Source organism: Gossypium hirsutum, chromosome A11 (assembly GCF_007990345.1).
Source record: "Gossypium hirsutum isolate 1008001.06 chromosome A11, Gossypium_hirsutum_v2.1, whole genome shotgun sequence".
In the NCBI taxonomy this organism is placed as follows: Eukaryota; Viridiplantae; Streptophyta; class Magnoliopsida; order Malvales; family Malvaceae; genus Gossypium; species Gossypium hirsutum.
Window position 1 is genome coordinate 6,156,992 of NC_053434.1, and position 18,291 is coordinate 6,175,282.

General features: G+C 34.4%; 3 protein-coding genes across 9 annotated transcripts; all 3 read right to left on the minus strand.

The window, feature by feature from the left end:
• Positions 1-3,573: 3,573 nt before the first annotated feature.
• Positions 3,574-4,836, minus strand: LOC107924463 (uncharacterized). The gene has a single exon (XM_016854923.2). It carries the CDS (start codon positions 4,665-4,667, stop codon positions 3,762-3,764), a length of 906 nt encoding a protein of 301 aa, XP_016710412.1. The 5' UTR covers positions 4,668-4,836; the 3' UTR covers positions 3,574-3,761.
• A 2,906-nt stretch (positions 4,837-7,742) lies between these two features.
• Positions 7,743-11,356, minus strand: LOC107924523 (syntaxin-22). Of its 6 annotated transcripts, none has more exons than XM_041080803.1 (8): positions 10,499-11,356; positions 10,090-10,305; positions 9,909-10,002; positions 9,650-9,789; positions 9,497-9,556; positions 9,064-9,221; positions 8,882-8,982; positions 7,743-8,063 (listed from the first exon to the last, which is right to left on the minus strand). In XM_041080803.1, exons 2-8 carry the CDS (start codon positions 10,275-10,277, stop codon positions 7,998-8,000), a joined length of 807 nt encoding a protein of 268 aa, XP_040936737.1. In that variant the 5' UTR covers positions 10,278-10,305; positions 10,499-11,356; the 3' UTR covers positions 7,743-7,997. The 6 variants fall into 6 exon arrangements, with proteins under 6 accessions (XP_040936737.1, XP_040936736.1, XP_016710501.1 ...); XM_041080802.1 differs by having other exon boundaries at positions 9,497-9,559; positions 10,517-11,226; XM_016855012.2 differs by having other exon boundaries at positions 9,497-9,559; positions 10,499-11,226.
• Positions 11,357-11,403: 47 nt separating this feature from the next.
• Positions 11,404-16,453, minus strand: LOC107924522 (potassium transporter 4). 2 transcript variants are annotated; one of them, XM_016855010.2, is made up of 9 exons: positions 16,062-16,453; positions 14,637-14,877; positions 14,284-14,526; positions 13,967-14,017; positions 13,589-13,849; positions 13,427-13,479; positions 13,236-13,350; positions 12,891-13,145; positions 11,404-12,694 (listed from the first exon to the last, which is right to left on the minus strand). In XM_016855010.2, the coding sequence occupies exons 1-9, from the start codon at positions 16,116-16,118 to the stop codon at positions 11,610-11,612; spliced, it is 2,361 nt and encodes a 786-aa protein (XP_016710499.1). In that variant the 5' UTR covers positions 16,119-16,453; the 3' UTR covers positions 11,404-11,609. The 2 variants fall into 2 exon arrangements, with proteins under 2 accessions (XP_016710499.1, XP_040936734.1); XM_041080800.1 differs by lacking the exon at positions 16,062-16,453 and having other exon boundaries at positions 14,284-14,539; positions 14,637-14,766.
• Between the last annotated feature and the right edge of the window lie 1,838 nt (positions 16,454-18,291).

The window sequence follows — 18,291 nt, forward strand, 5'->3', positions numbered from 1 at the left end:
TTGAAGGGTAACTGTACCTACCAGTTGTAGATTTAAACCTTTCTTCAAAAGGAAAAAGCAAGAATAAGTGCAGTAATTTTTTTGGTCAAATTCTATAAAAGATCCTTTATTATACATTGTTTTGCAGATTTTCTCCTTTATTATAATTTGATTATTTTTAATCTTTCTATTTTTGAAAATTATATTTTCAATCTTGAAGCTATCTTTTCTCTATTAATTCCAATCAAATAATTCGAAGTGTCTTATTTTCTTTAAACATGTACAGTTTGTTTGTTTGTTTTTTTACAATTAGACAAATTCTTTTGCATATTTAAAAAAATGTATAGTAATATTTATCAATTTATAAAAAAAATACACATAGAATCATAATTTTATACAATCTTTTCTCTAATGAATATGACAAATTACATCTTTAAAACTAACGCATCAAAGTTTTGATGAAATTAACAGGAAAAAAAATCTAAAACTGAAAACATATTTCAGAAAATAGAGTATTAAAAATGATTAAATTGTAATAGAGAAACTAAATCCAAAGAAAACAATAGAGTATTAAAAATGATTAAATTGTAATAGAGAAACTAAATCCAAAGAAAACACATTGTACAGGGATCTTCTATACAAATTGATCAATTATTTTTGGTGTTTGAATAAAAATGATTTATTAGTAAATAGTAATTTGATTATATAAAGAAGTGGAGAAATTGAGAAGGAATTTGATTGGGTGAAAGCAACCGCTATGGCCGCCGCAATCAATGTCAATGCCAATGCCAAAGTCAAAGTCAAGTGTATAATAGTCTAACTTTTATCTTGTAAAAATTCTGATTGGGTTAAAAGAACAATTATTGTTAGAACACTTTTTTCCAAAAATCCTTGTAATTTTTCTTCTTTGGACTTTAGATTTTCAACCTATTAATTTAACCTCAAAACTTCGAAAAAAATTAGTTAAATTTTTAATACTGTATCATTTTTCAATTCCAACAATTGTGTTAACAATAATACACAAGAAAAAAAGAGAAGAAAAAAAATTGGCATATTCTTATAATAATAAACATAAATGTTAAACCTGTTTAAAAATAAATTTAACCTATTGATTAAAGACATAAGTTCGAATGCGCTGAAATGTATTATTTTCTTATTCAAGAGTTGAAAAGAGACTATAAATAATTTTAAACATTGCATCAACAAGCAACATCTAAGATAAGAATCTATAAATCTATAAATACTAATCTGTTAAATTAATTTAGCATATTGTTTCCTTTGGTCAGTATCTGTATGTTTTTTTAGCATTCCATCAACGTCCGTATAAAAGTCCAATTAAGAAAGTAGAACACCAAGTTTGGCTGGATTGACCATCTGTAATAACATTCAATCTGGTAATTTTTTGTTTGGGTGCATATATGCCGTAAATTTTCATTAGCTGCTTCTTCAAATATTTATATCCAACGACGTATCATACCAAGCTTCATGGCTTTCAGTTTTATTAATTTCACACAGACATTTTTAACATGCTTGACCTCCATTTAGAACTTTAAGGCTTAACAGCTCAGTTTAGTCCTGTTACTTGTCTGATACAGCAGAGAACCAATCAACTAAACTATGCAGACGGTGCTTGACCTGATACAACAGGTCAAGGCTGAGTTGTAGAACATCCTCAATTATGATAATGTTTGCACTTTAAATGTCCAAGTCAATTTCAACTACAAGGATCGTAATTTCACCCTGGCCACCTTTCTTCGTGGTTTCCTAAAGCAAAAACAATACTATGAGTGGATTAGGATTCTAGAAATGAAAGCATCATGTCGCCAAATTCAGACGCCATTACATTGATTACACAAATGGTTCTCAGGAAACAGTACTGATGACACTTGGTCACTCGCTAGTGGGCTCACACCAAATAATAGAAACATGAAATGCATTCCAATGATCAATAGCAACATCAACATGTGGAAATGATTGTTCAAGAAAAGCCATCATTTCTTTCAAGAGGTTTATAAACGAGCTAAGTCTCCTATTGCTAATTGGTTTTAGGTGAGATAGTTAGCGCAGGTGTTTTTGTTCTCCCTGCCTAACCCCATATGAGGTTGACCACCCCTTGTTGCACTACATAGGAGAGGAGTGTTAAGTGGTTTTATCCACATATTAGCTGTTAATGGTTAACAATATACTTGAAATGATATAAAAGAAACACCCACAGTTGGTAATTGGTTATCAATCATTAAGACCCTTTGTTTTCCTTTTCTTTTTAGTCCCCCCGCCTGGGGGCACCCTCTTCTTCGTTTTTGACATGTAACTGGGATTTCTATCAGACAGTGCTTAATTTTCCACGAATGCAAAGGAAACAGATGGATATAGATATGGATTTCAATATTAATCTTTACAAGAGCAACAATCAAACAATATAAGATTTGCTACCACACAGTCGCTAAACCATCTAGATAATGATACAATGGTATGAAAATTCATAACTCATAAATTCAAGAAATAGGAAATTTTGGTGTAAGTCATTACCTTCAATATGAGGCGAGGCAAAAATAAATAAATATCGGCCACCATGATCAGGCTCATACTCTGATGATCTTTCCTTTACAAAATGGTGAAAGGCAGGTGCTGCTGAAACTGAAGTGAAGAAGAGAAAAAACAGCATCCAACAATATGACAAGTAACCTAAATTGAGAGTTTAAGAAAAGGTCTCTAAGCTATGAAAATGAATGCTTCTTGCTTGGAGGTAATTTAAACAATACTCATCCTGACTTCTACTCAAGACATTTATAAAAGCATGGCTACAATCTGGTCCAAAAATGTAATATGCAGACTTGTCTAGTAGTCTATACTCTATATTGTCTACAGTAATGACATGGTATTAGTCATTTTTCAGCTTGATTCTACCATCTGATGCTTTTACACAGATCAATGGCGGTTGGCTATGTACCCTTTTCACAAAGACATTACAATAAACTAACAGAACTGAACATCTGAATCCTGGTTAAATCCACCAACAACGATGAGTGTGATTGGTATTATATATAAAAACCAGTCAAAACAAAATCAACTGCGCCAAGTATAGGCGTTAAAGAGAGAGTAACATCAATTGAATTTTTAAAAGAAGCCATATTCTTCTTGTATATGAACCGTAACCTCATATGGCTGAAATCATTTTAAAAAAAAATGCTCTCTTCCAGACAGGTGTACCAAATATGAGCCTAAAAGACATGGGATTATTGTACGGACTTCAGCTAAAGATTCTAAAAACATGGGAACATAGACAACCTAAAAATAAAAAAATAAAAAATCCAACTTTACCATACTGTAGGAATCTCAACGAGTAACACAATCAAAGATAGGTTCCTACTTTCAGCAGCTTCTTTTTCATTCTTCAGTCTTCATGCTATCAAACATTGGACTGATTTTTCTATTCAAATGAACTTTCTCATAAACACTAGTGAACTCAAAATTTTGGGTCCAATGACCAAATATGTAATGAAAAGCCGAACGTCTTTATCTGCCATACCACCACAACTTAATGCAGAATTCAGCAACAGATATATATATATATACACCAGCAAGCTCATAAAGTAGATAAAGATTGAAAAGAGATTCTATACACAGAAAGCACCACAGATTACAGAGTGTGATTAAGTTAACAAAAAGACTTTGATATACTTAATAATCCTTAAAATGAATGCCACAACAACAAGAATTAAACTGACAGTTCATTAAGAAAAGAGGGACAAAAAGATAGCGCGCAGAGGAAGGGGAAAAAATCAGGCTTGGGTGCCAGCCAAAGCCTTCATCTGAATATGGTTAGAATCAGAAGCATTGGCAGGCAAGGGCTCGTATGATCCCAGTCTCCTAACCCCAATACTCTTAGCAACAACGGCGTAAGTGAGCATCACAAAGATGATGACAAACATGACATGAACCACGAACACCAGATCCAGAATGGCCACAGCCCTGAGCCGGGATTCGTCGAGGTCGCATTTGGTAGATCCCTCGACACCGCTCACAACGTCCAGCAGCTTATGGCAGCCTTCGGGTATAAAGGCTTCAACGTAGAGTGAAAGCCCCGTCTGCAGCACCCACAGCCCCTGGAGGCAAAGAGACGCCCCCAAACCGACCTCGGCTATAAAAAGCTTGGGTTGGCAAGCCAGGATGAGGCACATCAAGGAAGCCAAAGCGGAAACGCGGGCGGACAAAGAATCACATTTGGCTTGGAGATCAGAGGTCTGGACGGAGGCGGCACCGTCGGAGACGGAGTAGTGGAGGAAGAAGATAGCGGAGGCAAAGGCGAAGAAGAGATCGGGAGGGAGGGGGAGAAGGGAGGTGGATTCGGAGAGGAAGAAAGAAAGGGAAAGGATGAGGAAGAGGAACAAAACGGCAGCCGAGTTGAGGGTGATGAAGTGGTAGACGGGAGTGCGGCCCTTGACGAGGGGATCGGGGTCGGAGGAGATGAAAGATTGGTGGAGGAATGCAATGAAAAGGCAGAGCATGAGAAGGTAGACGGGAAGGTGCTTGAGGCGGAGATTGGAGGAGAAAGGGAATGGGTAAAAAGGCTTGGCGGAGTAGGATTGTGGGGATTTAAGGAAGTTACGGGTGGTGCAGATGAGATGGTAAAGACCCAGAGAGAGAAGCGTGGAGGAGGCTAATAGCTGGTATATTATGCCCGCCATGGATGAACAAACAAATCAATTAAAGCCAATCCTCGGCAACGATCAGTCGGGGGGAGGAGGGAGTGCCAGTGGATTGTCGCTGATTTGATTTTCGCTTTCGGAGGTTGGTTGACCGAACTTTGTGTAGTTTCCTTTTGGATTTGGATTTCATTTTTTTATTGGGCTTCGCTCTCCACTTTCTTTTTATTTTATTTTTTATATATTCAATTGAGATTAGAGTAAACTACTAAAATAGTTATTTTTATTTATCTTAAGTTACATTTTAATTATTTATATTTGAAATATTACATTTTAGTTAGTTATGTTATGTTTTATGTTATTTTTGTTAATTTTTGTTAACAGTAAGTTGACCTGACACGTTAAATTATTATTTCAAACAAAAATTTTAAGTTAAATTATACAATTAATCCTCATATTTTTTCATTTTGAGTAATTTATTTTTTATGTTCTTTTAATTTTTTTTATTTTTTATTCTCTTCTACTTCTTTCTGTTTTCTTCCCTTCTCCGTCTCTTTTATGTTCTTTTAACTTTTTTTTCTTTTATGTTCTCTTCTCCCTTCCATATATTCCAACGAAGGTTTCAATAACTATCTCATATAATTTTCATGCAACTAGGCCTTTAAATCTATTATATGGTTAAATGCTACGCATTAACAAGTGACCTTTAGTTGACTGTTTGATATAAATTGCAAATTCCTCATGTTTGAAATTTTATTTTTTTGAATTAATTATGTAGAAAATGGAGATGAAGAAGGGAGAAATATAAAGAGAGAAGAGAAGAGAATGGAAAATATAGAAGAAAAAAGAAGGAATTAAAAGAATATAAAAGAAAAAAAATTAAATTGCTTAAAATGAAAATACATGGAGACTAATTATATAATTTAACCTAAAATTTTTGTTTGAAATGATAATTTAACTTGCGACATCAACTTACAATTATACCATTAACGGTAATTAATAGATTAGTGACTAAAATGTTACAATACATTAATGTAAGTAACTAAAACGCAACATTTAAACATAACTGATTAAAATATAATTTGAAATAAATAAAAGTCACTATTTAATTGTTTACTTTTAAGACTAAGATTTGTATAAGCGGCACCACACCATCCACCAACTTGGGCAACTATGGTTTTTTTCTTGCCAATTGTTTCTGATTTCTAATCTAATAATTCTATTACACTACTAAATAGGAACAGTTTTAGAACAGAATTTATGGTCTCCTTTTTTAGAAAATTGTGTTTATCGAAGCAGCAGCGGCGATGGGTTGAATGAAGCTAGTAGCACCAACCATGGCAGACACTGACAGTGGCGTTAGTAGCAACGGGAATTTATGTGTTGTTAAGCAAATACACAGGCATTATGACAGGTTGAAGACGAATGAATGCATTATATTTATGGATGTTGCCTTCATGAATTTCTGTTTGTCTTACTTAACTTTTATCGATACTTGTGTAGGGGTGAATTAATTTAATTTTATATTATTAAAAAAATAAATTACAATAATATTCACTCAATTTTGAATTAAATGACAACACAATCACTTAACTTTTAATTCAGTCACTAAATTTTTAAAATATAATAAATCAGTTACTAACGTTATCGAAAAATAACAAAGCAGCCACGATTAACATTTTTTGTTATCGGCCAAACGGGACAATTGACATGATTGTTAGTTTGCCACATTTGACATTTTCCTCTTATCCCTCTCAAAGGCCACCATTAAACAACAAAAATAGAAAGAGGGGCGGGGGGTTTCACCATTTTTCTTCATCCCTCTCGGCTCCCTCACCACCATCCTCGACATTGGTCACCTTCACAAGCCCACTATCATTTAATCACCACACCAACATCACTCATGGTCATTCTTTTGCTAAGACACCACCACCATAACCACCAAATTCCATCCCCTAAACATTCAAGACATGCAAAATCCCAACCAAAAACAAAATTACCAAATAGCAAGCATCTAAAATCAAACCGGCAAAAATAAAACAATTGGCTTGCATCAAAATAGAGAAATTTAAAAAAAAACTAAAAAAGAAAGAAAATCAAAAGAGAAGAAACCCACGCTAATTTCGGGTTTTATGGGTTGGAGAACTCGAGCCACCAGTTCGATGATCTGAGCGGTCAAGAGTAATGGTTGGTCGAAAAAAAGATGTGGTTGAAATATGGTAGTGATCCGAAGATTCGTTGAAGCCTTGAGGTTTTAATCTCAAGATTTTTGAAGGCCTATTGGGAAATTTGAAGTGAGATTTGAGAAGAAACAAAAAAGAGCCATTTGGTGATAACGGTTGGTCGGAGAAAGCCATGAACGGCGACAACTAGAGATAAGAAAAAAAGAAGAAAAAAGAGAGTGGAGAAGAAGAGAAGCAAAAAAAGGGGTTAAATATTCAACGGAGTCATCAGGGACACAGATTCAAAGGGACAACTAGGGTGCCAATGTGGCCAGTTAAATGACAGGTCAACTTCTATTACATATGTAACAGAAAATGGTTACTTAGATTAATTTGTTATTTTTTAAAAGTTGAGTGATTGTTGATGTAATTTATCTTTAAAAATAAAAAAAAGTCAAATTCAAACTTAATTAATATTTACTATTTAAAAAATTGTCATGTTTGACAATTATATGTTAAAAATTATTTATTGTTTTGCAAATGAAATATTTTGTTTAGACTTCATTTGAAAATGAAAAAAAATATAGTTTTCTTGTCAGTTTTTAAAAACAATAAAGTTTAATTCTGTTTTAATCTGAATTTATTTGATTCAGTATAAGGATTAAATAGATCGTCTATTTAATCTAAAGGACTTTCATAAGAAATTTTACCCTTGTTTATTTATAGAACTAAAATGTTGAAATAGATATCTAGTTAAATATTTAATGAAAAATCAAGAGGTAATAATTTTAATACATTTTAATTATTTAAGGCACAATTATGACATTATTTTTAATAATGTTCAAAAGACCGAAGATTAACTAACTAATCCTTTGTAATATAATGTATTAACCTGTGAATCGCCCCAAAGTTTTTTCTTTTTTTCTTTTCCTCTTTAAGATGTTAAAATAACAAGTAACATCATAATTGTAAATAATTATAATTAAAATTAATTATTCCAAACATAATCACACTGATAATTAAAATATATCGAATACTGCTTCCAAAGATACTCTTCACCATATTTCTCAAACATTTTATATTATTAAATAATCTCAAGCGCCCAAACAAAAAACTTGCACCTGGATTTCACACCAACCGGAAAGGAATATATATAATGACAGACAAACCCTGTATTGCACTCCCTATTGTGATAATAATTTCATAAGATCTATATGATAAGAATAAGGAGAAAGATTCCCAGCAGCACCACTAAAATTACCAGCACCCACCAGCACTGCCAACCCAAAAACAAGAGATGTCATACATACATATACTCGATTCGTACAAAGGTTAAGGAAATATGTTTTATCAGACCATATTACACTAATCAATCTTAACATATTTAAAGTTGCATCTTTTACTTCTCAGAGAGCTTCATCTAGAAGCATTTCATATTCCTACTCCTTGTGCATGGGACTACAACTATGACTTAATCTGTTATTGCAGTTCACAGCAGCAAGTTTATGAACTAGCTAGCACTATCTCATTAACTGGTAAAAGTACTATGGAGGCCCTTGTACTAAAAGTTTATGAATTAGTCCCTTACGTTGGATCAAATAGCAAATTGGTCCTTCTGTATGCCACATGTACATCATACTGACGTACAATGACCAGTTTTCAATAGTAGAAATGGATGAATTTTTTAACAGGAAGGATCAATTTGCCCTTTGAACTAACGTAAAGTGACTAATTTGTCTATTTTTTTAGTAGAAGAGACAAAATGCAATCTGACTACTAATTCACAAGAGCCTTCATGTTACTTTTACCCTCGTTAACCAGACTCTTACATGCAGCAATTACAAGTCTTCAACATAAGTAATTCATGACCCTCTTCCAACGACAGCAGTACACCTAATATCTTATCTTCTTCATCTACACTGGTTACTCAAGTTTATTTGCAATTTTTTCTCTATCATCAAAGAAGCATACAGTGAATAGATCGGAAAGTTGAAACTATCTTTGCAAATCACATTTCCTCTCCAAAATTTCAACTACAAATATCAAACATTTCATGTCTAATAAAAGTCTAGAAATCAACAGTTTACGGCTTACCCATGAGGTTCGAGGTTTAACACTATTGAAAGCCTTGGCTAGTTGACCTCTAGCCTGGGTTGTTGAAACAGAGGAAGCATCTATGTTTGATGAAATGTCATCTGTTATGTTGAAACAATCAGATGATAAATCAAGATGCATAAATGAATAGTCTATCTCAAGGGGGGTACTTGGCATCTTACCAATGACCACACCCTGCTCGTGGACAAGAACAGCAAGGTCCTTAAATATTTCATTTACTTGTCCTATTTGATCCTCTACTTCTCTGATACCCTGTTCTCTTTCATCAATCATAGCTTCGTTGAAGCCAATTTCATTATCCAGCAAAATTACTTCTTGCCTGCACATTTTCTTAGAGGAATATGGATCATAAATAAAAGGGGCTCTTGCAACCCTTTGCAACAACAACAACAACAACAAACCATGGCAAAATTGTATGAAACATCAATGGCCCACTAAGAAAAAAGAGAGCCAAAAATATAACTAATGGTTATCAAGTACAATCATTTCAAGGATGGGTTTAAAGCTATTGATGTTCTGTGCATGACAGGTGAGGAAAAAGGAAAAGTGACAAAAGGATTTGGGGGAGAAGAGGAAACGATGAACTGAACTCACCTTCTCTGTTCCATAAGTAAAGGTTGTTTCTCTCGAGGCAACGACTCATCGGAGCCAGAGCTGCTGCATCGAAAGCATCCAATCTATAAAAGGCCTCAAATACATACATACATACATATACAGTAGATGGTGTTAAATGTGAAAGACTGATACGTTGTGGGCAAGGAGGGTGGAGGGGGTGCAGGAGAGTAAGTAGACTCGCGTTCAGAGGCCAGTTGCTGAACTTTCTGGAACTCTTGGAGCGTGTTCTGAAAATCTCTAGCCAGCTTTGCATCTTCTACCTTTTTACTCGGCTGGATGTGGTATTTTATGAAATTTTGTTACAAAATTACAACACTATGTGATAATTAAACTGAAATCTGAAAATGGATTAAGCATGTAAAAAAGGGTACTAGAGAGAAAGGAAAGATACATTGACAGTAGGGTCATGATCGGGTTCAGTCAAAGCCTTGAGCTTAGCCGAAGTTTCCTTCACTAGTTGCAGTATTCTTTGCCTGGTATTGTGCCTATCGATCAGAAATTTGCAACTCAGTGAGAAGGATGCATATTTAATAGATTATCTTAGACATAAGAAAAGATGAGAGGAAAGAGACAATTTTAGGCGATGATCGGGAGTATCCTTGGCGGTGCCGATGGCATCCACGAGGCGACGGAAAGCAGCAACGGCAGTGTTGATCTGGAAGATACCAGCTGCCACAGCTTGTGAGGGGCTCTTGGACGCCATGTATGATGAAGATGAGGAACGAGCACCACCACCAGTTTGAACGTCTTGGAAGCTCATGTTTGGCTTTCCTTTGGGGTTCCACTTCCTACACCCAGAGCAAAAAAAACACTACAGTGAGGGATACAGTTTGTGTTTCAGTTATAGATTTAAGAAGAGAAATAAATCCAGAACCTCCTTGTATTTAATAAGACTCTCAAAAATTAGGTAGTACGCTAAATGTTAATTAGCTGATTCTATAGCTAGCCACTGTAATTTGTAATACTGTAATAATAAATTACCAGTCAACTACCAAGTACCAGTCAACGGCTCATTTCTAGTGGCAATGGCACCGAGCACCAACCAGTCAACGGCTCTCGGCTTTTCCCTCCCATTGGCTTTGCTCGCTACCTGCTTTCTTTATTTGGGGACATAATATAATATACACCCAACGGTGACAATCAAACACTTGCAGTTGCAGGCAAAATAAAGATATCCCATCCCATTTAAGCAGAAGCCCAAGTAATCTATAAATGGCCTGTTGCTTTCTTTCCTTGTCCTTCATCCTCATGTGAGTTAGTTAAAAAAGAATTCATATATGATTGGGTTATTTCTAAAAAAAACTGGAGTGCCTAGGTGCAGATGTAGCAAGCAAATATCCCACAACCTATAATAAACACGTCTAATATTAATGAAAGCGGGAAGTGAATCATGAAGTTCTACCAGTCATTTTCTTAAAAACAGAAGAGAGTAAGAAACTAGAATTGGCTGGAAGACGTGATATTATTCACAAAGAGTGCAATATATATACCAGAAATACGAATCAATTCAGCCTAATAAGAACAAAGCAAAAAACAAATATACATAATCTACTTTATGTGGGATTTTGATTTGCACTATCATGGAGAGTAAACATCTATCTTAACACTTCCCTCCAACTATTTGGATATGTTTTGTGTGCTCATGAAAGATGTGATTTGCTGCAATGTCTAAAGCAGTATATTTCGAGGATGAAAAACCCTCTCAGACAACTTTTCCACAATCACTAACTAGTTTTCTTCCAAAGCCCTTCATTTCCATGTCCTGCTCTGCCTTCACTTTGCCAACATAAAATAAAATTAAAACAAACAAACAAACAAAAAAGGTGAGTACTAGTCAAATACTTTAAAAATTCCATATCTCAAAGAAATGTTATTAACTCATCAGGTGAATAATAATAGTAATGACTGAATATGTCATTTAGCTATGTATATGAAGGGGAAAAAAGGTTGAGTAAGAAAGTACTGTATGTAAAAGACCGACCCAACCCTGGGAATTCAATGTGCCTTGATGTTCCTACCAAAAGGGAACGGGGCTAGCTCAACATGTAGCCATACAGATTCTACTGAAATGAATGATAAACTGATTGGACGACTACACATAATATATCATTCCGACTTCAATGAGATTGATGTGAGGAATGTTTAGATCTACGGAAGGGCCCCTGCAGTTCTTTCGGAGAAACGTATACCCCACGTCAATTACAAACTTTTTAAAACATGATGAGCTTCTCCTGGCCTTTACATAAGAGTGACCCATTATATATGCAAACCCAGCTTCCTTTGCCACAATCAAATCCATCAACTCTTCCTGAATGGCACTATCCATAATTCGATTTGCTGGCAGATGGAATCTTATGTGCTGCTTCCTAACTGGTGGATTCTCGTCATCGTAAACAGATCGCAAGCTGAGTAGGGCAGAGGATTTGCTGCTTTGGACGGAGCTACTCTCACTGCAATCCTCTATCTCAGTAGCTATTATGGTTGAGCCAGATTGGATGCTGCTTAAACGTGTAACCATCATCCTCCCATCGAATGACCCCTCAGAACTACAGAACTCTGGTTCTCCAGCTTCCATATGGATGAACTCTGCTAGGCTTTGTATAAGCTGGTTCTCGAAATCCCCATCATCTCGCTGGATATCTTTGTACCCGTACCTCACAATACACCTATACATACGGTATGGCCTGGGGCAAACCCGACCAACAACAAAGCGTTCATCTGATGATACATATGGGACTGGAACTGACTTTACACAAATAAAAACTAACACCTTATGGAACGCAGGCAGGTTCGTAACAAAGTGGGAGAATATTGCAGGGATTCCCGTTGCCAATTCTGTGTATATGAGGCCTATCCCAGGCACACGAACAATACCAAGGCTAGGACCCAAGCCAAGCAACCATTGCAATGGTACTTTGTTGTGCATGTCAAAGTTGTACTTCAAGCGCATCCCATAATGCCAAATGTACATAATCATCATAAATATGAAGGAGAGCACAAGAGGCACCCATCCTCCTTGTGGCACTTTCATCAGTGCTGCTGATAAGTAAGCCCCTTCGATAATCCCGAAGAACAGAAGGAACATTCCGGAAATCCAAATGCTTTTCTGCCAAACAAAGGTTATGACAAGCGCCACGAGAAAAGTTGTAATGAACATCAACGTAGCAGTTGCAAGTCCTGAAAATCAAAACCAAACATCCTAACCAAAGACAAGACAGGAGAGTTGATGCAAGTAGTAAGGAACCATCTCTAGAACCTCAACTATGTGATCTACAACTATACTCACAGTCTATTTCTGTTGCCATAATAAATTAGTACAAAGCATCATTGAAAAAATCTCAAAAATACTACAAAATTGTTCTTCACATATTACCATAAGCATTTCCGATTAAAGTTGTATCTTGAAATCCAATAGTGATGGAAAGAGTAAGGATCATGAGCATCCAGTTTATTTCTGGGATGTAGATCTGGCCATATATATGTTTTGAGGTGTGAACAATTTTGACTCGAGGAAAGCAACCAAGGGCGTGGCATTGTTTGATTACAGAAAAAGTAGCAGTTATAGTAGCCTGACTTCCAACAACAGCTGAAAGGGTGGCAACTACAAAGATTGGCCAGAAAACGGGATCTGCAAAGATAAAAATGAAAAAAGTTACACAAACCTAAATTTATAACAATGTTTAGAAGCTGTGTACAGTTGGTCCTAGATCATACTAACCAGGAATAGATTCAAAGAAGCTGTTAGGAATCGAATGGAGGTTTCTTGACAAGAACGCAGCCTGACCCATGTATTGTACAACCAAACACGGGTATATTGCAAATACAAATGCAAGCTGCACAGACAGTAATATTATAAATTTCCAACTTACGAATATATGAACAAAAAGGAAGAGTTAGTTACACACTCACCCTGATAGATACAGCAGTGAAATGACCAAGGTCTGCGTACATAGCTTCAGTACCTGGCGAGAGAAAAAATGTGCTCATGATCAACATTGAAATCAGCAACCATTATATTAACAAACTAACATAGTCAATTGAAATAAGAATTGGTATCAAGATCTAACCTACCGGTTATTGATAGAAGGATCCCTCCAAGAGAAATCCAGCCATCTCTACCAGTCTCTCTGAAGAACTTGATAATATAATAGGGATAAATGGCAGAAACAACTTTTGGGTTCCAATGTATTATGTTGTACAAGCCAACACAAAAAATTGATATCAGCCACAACATCACAATCGGAGCAAACATAAAAGCTACCTTGTGCGTGCCAATATGCTGCAGAGCAAATAGGCTAATCAATATGACACAAGCAAGCAAGAGGAGTGCGCCTAGTATCAAAAGAAAGCATAATTATTAAGTCCTAAGGAAAAAAAAGAAGGAATTAATTGTAAACCCACAATTTAAAACTAAAGTTAAAAGAAAACCAAATTAGAGAGCTGAATTACCTTTAGTTAATTTCTTTCCAGAATATTGTAGCCCAGGCAACGATGACATAACTGCAAATGTAAACATTTAACCCCTTAGCCACGGAGAAAGAGATCCATTAGCACAACCTTGGATTTTCTTGTCATGCTGCAATCAGCAGAGCTATTCATAGGGATTTCTTCTAAAGTTCACAACCTTCATTCACAATCATATTAACAAATGATTGAACCAACAATTTTTGCTTATTTCCTCACATGCAATACAAGGGAAATTCCAGCAAGGAAAATATAACCGACAGCCAGAAAGATCAAAGCAAGCTATGCAAATTAATATATACCTGCTATTGCTGAAGTGAGCACGCCATCACCAATGACCATCGAAGAACCAAAGAGTACCACAATAAGAAGGCCTGTCCTTGGCCTCTTTTGCTTCTCCAAAAATCGCTTCAACAAGGAAACATTGGAATGGGTTGAGGGGCCATATCTGTAGGCTGAGAGCTCTTCATCAGATGCTTGCTGATTTGGAAGCAAGCTAAAGTTTGCGTGCCTACAGAGCAGCGAGTACAGAGCAAAAGTTCCACCTGACAAGAATTCCTTACATCAGCTTGCAAATGGTTAGCCAAAGGGTGTATATAATTTGATTTTATTAAAGAGTAATATACATTATGAAGTTTTATGATTCGCCACACACCTTCACCATTATCATCAGCAGCTAGCAAGATAAACACATATTTACAAAGGGGTATCAATGTAAGGGTCCAAAAAATCAAGGAACATGCTCCAAATATTGCTTCTTCATTCTGATGATCCTCCAAATTCCCAATCAAAGTGCTTGTGTAAACATAAAGAGGTGAAGTGCTAAGGTCTCCATACACCACCCCCAAGCTCTGATATGCTAATATTAGATTGCCGGAGAGATTGACCCACGTAAGCTGCGAAAGCGATACAGGTACTTAATTAATTTACAGTTGCCAAACATCCCATGATTAATGTCAAAACATCCCTAAAACTATACCTCCATAAAACTCAGGCATGGTCAATACAGAAAATATTAAGTGGAAAAGGTATACCTATTTCTTTTTTAGAAAAACAGATTGAGGAAAGTATTCCAATATTATCTGGAATTAACAACAAAGTTATATGCATCCTCCAAATTGATGCTATGCACTTATATTGGTTTTTAAGAAGTTGTTCCGTAAATAATTGAGATAGATACATGATTAAGCCGCACTGATCAGCATGTAAATTTGGAATCATGGTAGTAGTCGGGATTTGTCCTTGTTCTCAGGAGTATGAATTTGTAGCTGCCATTTGATGACACTAGTGCCATGAGATAGCAGGCTAAAACTTTAGTAATTCCATTTCAATTGATTATACTATTAATGGATTTTCTTTAAATAAGAATATATGATAATTTAAAATTGAAAGGTTTAGTTTAAATATTAAAATATAATCAATAATACATATTTAGATTTAACAAAGGTTTTATCAATTCAACTTTAATTTTTAAATTAGACAAAAGGCTAAATTTCTGAAATTAAAAGTAGAGATATTAAACTTCAAAAGTTCTTAGAGACAAGGACCGGAGGCATAATTAGACCTTTAGAATTTGTTTTTTCAGTGAAGAGTACACACTTATCTAAAAATAATCCCATTTATAAAAAAATAAATAGCTATTTTATATCATTTTATAATTATCAAATTCATGTTAAATTATTTCAGTTCATATAAATAAATAATTTTTGGATAATTTCAATATTTTTCTTACATTCTAATAAGATATTTATAACACATATAATTTTTTCTTTTTACTATAAATAACTTTTTCGTAATCTCAAGCTATCGTTCTGCATTGTCACTGGAATTTCTTTTTGTTGGAAGAACAAATGCATGGCATGGAAGGCAAAGTAAGGCGAAAATCATCCGAAGAAATGTTAGGAAAAGCAGAAAAAACGTGTGATTGATTTGTTGAACGAATCAGCTTCTTTTACAGTAGAACCAGGATGCAAATTTATTTACAAGGCGGGGTAATATACACAAAAGAACCGGAAACAAAAAGCAGATTACGAATTCAAAACGAAAATTGCAGATCAGACAAAAATAAATAAAGGCTAACCGGAAAAAGATTTCGTGGAGGAGTAGGTGGAATCGTGAGTGCAGAATCTAGTTCCATTAGAAAGCAAGCGGACTCAGAGCCGAAGACACTGGATTTTATTAATAGTGAGAATGAAAAGGGTAATTGATTCAACTGTAAGGCTGGGGCGGAAGAACGAATGATTTGTTATTGAGCACAACACACCCGAATTTTGGTTTCATTCATTTTCCTCTTTGACCTTATTTGACCTTTTTTTTATTAATAAAAATGAAAAATAATCCCAGGCATAGCGTGGTGTGTGTTGAAGAAGGAGAAGAGAGTTTCAACTTTCAAACCCTTCAATTCCGGTTTTGGATTGAGCGCTTTCCAAGTTTCCTTCCCCAACGGCAACGGACTACCCGACCCTTCCCTATTGGAATACCATTTTTTTATTCTTGAAAAAAAAAATCGATTTAATTATTTTATTTTTATAATAGAATAATGAATCATTAACATTATTAACACATTTATTTGGTATAATAAAATCATTTTTCATATTTTTTTAATAGGATAATTAAAGATTTATAAGAAAATATTACTTTTAATGATAACATCTTTTATTGATAGATTTTGTTTTTTCACATTTTATTATATGTAGTTTTAATAATAATGATAATTTATTTATAAAGTTGTTAAGTTAGGAAATAATTATTTTAGTTAATTACTATTGATACAACAGTTAGTTTGTAATTTTTTAGTCTTATAATAAATAATAACGAATTGAATTGAAATTATTTATTCTTTTCTTATTTTTTACTGTGAATTTATTAAGAAAAACATCAATACACTGTTGAAAATAGGTTTAATTCACAATTAAAAATTTTAACTACATTGTTTTCTTTATTTTAGTAATTAAATTTCTTTTTACCCCAATTAATTATTTAAAATATCCAAACATTAAAGTTTTTAATCTAATTAAAAAAATTAATGCCGAATTAGGTTACGTCAACTGTTTTTTTTATATTTCATAATATAATTATTTTTACTCTCTTCTGTTGTCTATCTTGTTCACTGAACATCAGATAAGCCGACCCCCAAAGCACCAACCTCAGCACCATTCAAGCAAATGAATCTCAATTTTCTTTTTCTACCTTTTACGAATCGACAATGGATTTCAAGGATTTGGGTTTTTGCAGTGGAAATTTTGGTTGCTATTTGGGTTGGGTGTTAGCAGTGGGGTTAGCTGTGGTGGTTTATGGAGGATTTAGAGGGTAGTTTAGGGTGCGGGATGGTGACGATTCAGTGGGGTGAATTGGGGGTTTGGTTTGGTATTAGTGGTTATGGATTTTTTGGAGTGGAAATTTTGATTGCTCATAATTTCTTTGCGTGAAAATGGTGGAGATGGCCGATGGCAGAGGAAGGAGGAAAACGGCAGAGATTGTCGACTGCCTTAAGACAAGACAATCCGGTTGGAATTTGGGGTTGCGATGAACACCATCTTCACCTTTGCAATTGAATGAAATGCAACACTGTAATGGAAATTTGGTTTACTTGTAGTTAGCTTTAATCTTCAATAGACTTTGGAATTTTACATAAGCACCAAGTAGATTAACTTTTGGGTATGGCTTTTCTTTCATGTAGTGCAGCAGGTGAGATTGACCACCGAGTAAATGGTGAAATGGTTTTACGTTTGCATAACCTTTGTGGATGATGATTGTTTTAACAAAAAGTAGTTAAGAAAAACAGTTAATCATAATTAACAAAAACAATATAAATTCTTTCTATTTTTTATAGTTTATATATATATTAGATTTTTTTCTAGTTTTATTATTTATAATTTTTTAAAATTTATATATATTTTTAGTAAAAATAATTTTTTTACAACATAACACCGTGGGGGCCATGTGATTGGTTCATTGTTTTTTTTTGACAGTTTAAGATTATCTAAAAACCATAACATTTGATATTTTAAATATTTAATTAGGATAAAAAATTTAAATATTAAACTGGACAAAGCAAGATTCTCCTAAAGCGGAATTATTATAAAAAGATGGGAGGAAACATGGAAAAGGGCTGGGCTGCTACCTTCAAATATTTTAATGTATCCTACATGAGTAAGTATACTTTTACGGGTTAGAGTTTAAGTGTTATATATTAACGTATTTTATTTTTTATTAATCTCTATTTAAAGTAAGTTTAAAATTTTGTTTAAATTTCTTGATATTTATAAATTATTAATTTAAATTCATTTTAAGTCTATTCATATTACTTT